The sequence below is a fragment of the Alligator sinensis genome, unplaced genomic scaffold, assembly GCF_000455745.1.
Source record: "Alligator sinensis unplaced genomic scaffold, ASM45574v1 scaffold2151_1, whole genome shotgun sequence".
NCBI classification, from domain to species: Eukaryota; Metazoa; Chordata; order Crocodylia; family Alligatoridae; genus Alligator; species Alligator sinensis.
The window spans coordinates 58,518-63,318 of NW_005843363.1; the positions used below are offsets into that span (position 1 = coordinate 58,518).

The 4,801-nt window shown below is 38.9% G+C and overlaps 1 protein-coding gene across 2 annotated transcripts in view; it reads left to right on the forward strand.

Moving 5' to 3' along the window:
* The window catches only part of TBC1D23 (TBC1 domain family member 23), a 61,920-nt gene that overhangs the window by 34,781 nt on the left and 22,338 nt on the right, over window positions 1-4,801 (forward strand). For both annotated transcript variants that reach the window (XM_006038478.3, XM_006038477.3), the window contains exons 10-11: window positions 71-163; window positions 3,217-3,387. In XM_006038478.3, coding sequence (XP_006038540.1) covers window positions 71-163; window positions 3,217-3,387 — 264 coding nt within the window. The remainder of the gene's footprint in view (window positions 1-70; window positions 164-3,216; window positions 3,388-4,801) is intronic.

Consider the following 4,801-nt stretch of genomic DNA (forward strand, 5'->3'; position numbering starts at 1 on the left):
TGTAACTTTCATAGTAATTATTTGAAACCTTAAATTTTGTAAACTATAACGCACAATTCTTCTCTTTCAGGAAGGAGTAAGGTTCTTTGTAGTGGATTGTCGTCCTGCAGAGCAGTATAATGCTGGGCATTTATCAACAGCCTTTCACTTAGACTCAGACTTGGTTTGTATACTTTTTGCTTTGGACAGGCTTTGCCCCTGAACTTTTAAAATTAAAACTGAGAAGCAAGGAAAAATGTCTATTCCTGCAAATTAATGTCAAATTAATTTGCATCAACTCAAATGCTTCTGTCCCCACCCACTCAAAACATTGTATTTGGTACAGGAGTATAAAATGTTAAATAAGCATCTTCTTTCTTTAAACAACTATTGTTTGTTTGGATATTTAATTCAGTTTTAAGTCGGTACTCATTCTCTAGTTCACAGGGCCTGAGGGGGTAGTCTTTAGTTTGTATTACCACATTTCACAACTCTTTCTAGAAGTCCTGTTGCTAAGTAAATTCTTAAGGCTTTAAAAATTCTCAACTCATTTGTCTGATATTTTCCTAAAAAATTAAATATGGCAGTGTTGAACCTACCACTGATGGTAGCTTTCCTGCTAAGAAATGTTTAATTCTCTGTAACATCACAATGTGAAGTTCTGAATAAGAATAAAGACGACCCCAAAGCATATCTAGGGTGCTGGAGTGGTGTCACTGACTTAGCCAGATGGCACTCCTCTTTCAGTCGGAACAAAAGCAACACCACGGCATTGTTTTAGGGGCATGGCACCATGCTGTTAATGAGGCCCATGAGTTTGTGCTGTAGTATGTTAAGCTATAGCATGCTGTGAGAGAGAAGGTACTTTAGCCTTGGGATTGGCAAGCAAAACTTACACCATCCTCACTTGATTAAAGATCTCATGTTAATGTCTATGCAGGTAGGAGCGATGCATTCTGTTTTGAAATAATCTGTGCTATTTTATTTGGTTGCCATAATATTCTTCAGTTCCCATCTTAAACTATTAATACTGATTTTTTTTTTTGTCGTCTTAAGAGTAACTTTTTGATACTGAGTAGAATGATTATTTTATACATAGTTGACATGGGGCTTTTTGATCTTTTGGGGTAATGAGTCTTTCCCTTCATTTATATCACAGTTTTTGTATTTCAGTAATATTATTTAATCAGCAGAGAGTTAATATTGACTATTTAAATCCAAGTATTCTCTGCACAGTTAGCTTCTTCTGAAACTAAACCATTATTTATATAGGAAAGAAACATATATGTTCTCACTTTCATACATGTGCATAACTCCCATAAGTTAAAATTGAACTATTATGTTTCTGGAGGCAAAATTGACACTGCAAGCTCTTTTTAATGTTATAGAATAATATGTCGTCTTAGTTACAATTATGCCTTTCAAACTGTGATTCTGTCTCTGCAATAAACTACATATACTCAATTAGGAGGTATTTAGATAAGACATAAATAGGAATTGTTGTAATTTGACAGTTGGCCTGACCCAGAGAAGTAGGACTTGAATAAATAAAACAAGCTCTCATATGGCTGAAAAAAAAAAAAGACTAAATTATAAAAATGAAGGTAACATGGCTACTGTTCTGTTTGTTTGGACTAGGTATGTTGCAGCAGATTTAATACAGGAATTAAATACCCAAACCATAGTTTAAAGAAAGAAGCTGCTTATTTAACATTTTATACTCCTGTACCAAATACAGTGTTATGAAGGGGTGGGGAGGGAAGCATCTGAATCGATGAAAATTTATATATAACCTTAATAAGAGGAGGTAGTTGGGCTTAACCTATAATTAAAAGGACACCAGCCATTCTCTAAGAGGATCCTGGATCTAATTTCAGCTAAAAGAATTACTCTTGTTACCTTGCCAGATTACTAGATTTTGTATCTCATTATTCAGTCCAGCTGGAAAACTAGTTAAAGGAATTTTTTTCCCCTTAAATTCTGTTTGAACCCCAACTAGCTTAATTCAGCTCCTGACCTTTCAAGGGAGGGAAAAAAACCACAATTTTCACTAATTCAGAAAGTCAGTTTATATTGTTCTAGTTGTAGTGAGGTCTACAGTATACAGTGAGAGTCTCAACCAGGGTGATATGACACCCTGGGGTGCATTAAGATCCTTTCAAGGGCACCATGCAATGTTAGTACTGCTAGGTGTACAAACATAATTTATAAGATAAACCCAGAGGCTAGATCCAGATGTGCAGGAACATGTGGTTTGTGGGGCAAACTGCATGAGTTGCAAATTAATCTGTTTGTGGCACTGCTGATTTGCAGTGCCAGGGCAAAATTTGCTACTTAGATTTCTTGATAGCAAACCCCCCCTCCCAGACCCCCTCCCCCTCAAACCCTGCAGAGCAGCTGGCTGAGGCACAGCGTACCGTGAGACAGGGGAATGGCCATCTCAGGGCTGCCTGCTTCTTCATCTTGAAGCACATTGCGCCTCAGCCAGCTAGGGAGTGAAATGAGTGAAAAATTAGTGAAAACCTAAGAGCTATAATTTTCTGAGGGGTTCCTTGAGTCTAACAAGGGAAGATCCAAGCCTATTTGGGGGGGGGGGTACCTTGAGTCCTCAAAATGTGGAGAACCACTGGTGTAGAGGCTACCATAGTTCTGCTTTTAAGTGAACTTGGGTCCTTTGCATGTCCTCTTAGATATCCCAGACCTGCCAGTTTGTTTCAAGAGCTCAAGTATTTGAGACATTATACAACTAGCCCATACATATGTATCTAATCTCCTTAACCCCCCAACACCTTTTTGGTTCTTCTCAGTAGCATTCAAATATTAATGGGAAAGCTACTTAGAAATGTGAGAATGGAAGCTAGCCTCATTGGCTCATTGTCTTTTTTTAAGTGCCTCTTTGCTTCACAAACATAGAAAGCCCTCCCTTTGCCCAAGTTGCTCTGGTGCACTGTCCATAAAAATTGGATTAATAAAATATTCCCTTCATGGTGATTTTTTTTTCTTTGAGGGGAAAAAAGCAACCCCAAAACCAAAAAAAAACCCTTGGTGTTCCTTAGTGGTATGATCTCTGCGGCAGACTGATTTTTTTTTTTTTTTTTTTTTTTTGCCTTGAAAAGCTCTGAACACATTGCTAGTGTTTTAACAAATAAAAATGAAGACTTTTTTTTTTTACTCTGATAGTTTATATCTGTGATAAATTGTATACAAACATAAATATATATATGTATTCTTTTGTAGATGCTCCAAAACCCTTCAGAATTTGCACAATCTGTAAAATCTTTGTTAGAAGCACAGAAGCAGTCCATTGAATCTGGCTCCATAGCTGGTGGAGAACACCTCTGTTTCATGGGAAGTGGCAGGGAAGAAGAGGACATGTATATGAACATGGTGCTGGCACACTTTTTACAGGTACAGCTAAGATACTGGAATTTGTTTTAACAACTAATATAATATATCGTTTCTTCATCCAGTCTGTATAATGTAATAGATTCCCAGTAAAGGTAGCTTTTACTGTTTTTAGAACTAGTCATGGTTTGAGTATTTGTTGAAAGACAAAAAAAAGTGGCTGTTCACTTCAAGTTGGATCTTACTGTCCCTCAAATTGACAGAAGGGTGGGACCCTGGTGTGTAAAAAATGAACAAATTTAAGCTAACAAAGACTCAATGGGGAGGTAACCTGAAATGTAAGCAACAAAAAAATACATACGATTTTTATGTGCTTCATGCTTACCTGCAGGTTAGGAGAAGCATGTTCCAAATAACAAACATTTTTCTGCAATTAGCATTTTTCCTCATGAATAGTCCCACTGGTTTACAGTGGGATTATTCACGTGATGAAAGATAAGAACAGGTATTTTTTTACAGGATTCAAGTTGTAGACCTATGGTCTAAACTAGTCATTTTTTAAAGATTAAGTTTACCTATTTGGAAGTAGCACCGAATCTAACACCTGTTTGGAAGCAGTACCAAGCTAGGGGGGTAGTAGATATGCTGGAGGGTAGGGCAAGGATTCAGAGTGATCTAGACATATTTGAAGGATTGAGCCGAAAGGAATCTCCTGAGGTTCAACAAGGACAAGTGCAAAGTCCTGCACTTAGGAGGGAACAATCCCATGCACCGGTACAGGCTGGGGGCTGACTGGGCAGCAGCTCTGCAGAAAAGGACCTGAGGCTTGCAGTGGACAAAAGCTGAATAGGAAGCCAGCCTTATGCCCTTGTTGCTAAGCAAGCTAACAGCTTGCTGGGCTGCATTGGTAGGTGTGTTGCCAGCAGGTCAAGGGAAGTGATTATTCCCCTCTAGTCAGCACTGGTGAGTAGTGTTCAGTTTTGGGCCCCCCACTACAGAAAGGATGTGGACAAATTGGAGAGAGTCCACCAGAGGGTGACAAAAATGGTGAGGTGGCTGGGGACATGACTTATGAGGAAAGACTGAGGGAACTGGGCATATGTGGTCTAGAGAAGAGGAGACTGAGAGAAGACTTAATAGCAGCCTTCAGCTACCTGAAGTGGGGTTACAAGGTTCCTTGGGTGAATTTGATATCTTTTATTAGACCAACCCAAATAGTTGGAGAATAGTTATTGAGCAAGCTTTCGGGTTCAAAAACCCTTCGTCAGGCTAAGGAAGTTTCAGCAGTTGGTGTGTGCTCTTCCTGGATGGAATGAAAAGTAAAGAAGCCAGGGGCTGGGCTGGGGAGTCCGTTGTCAGGCAGATTATAATGTGTCAAAAATCCAATGTCTATGTTTAGTCCATGATCTCTCGTATCCAGCAGGTTGATAAAATGGAGCTCGTAGGCTCGTCTCTGGGAAGTGTTGTGTAAGTTTCC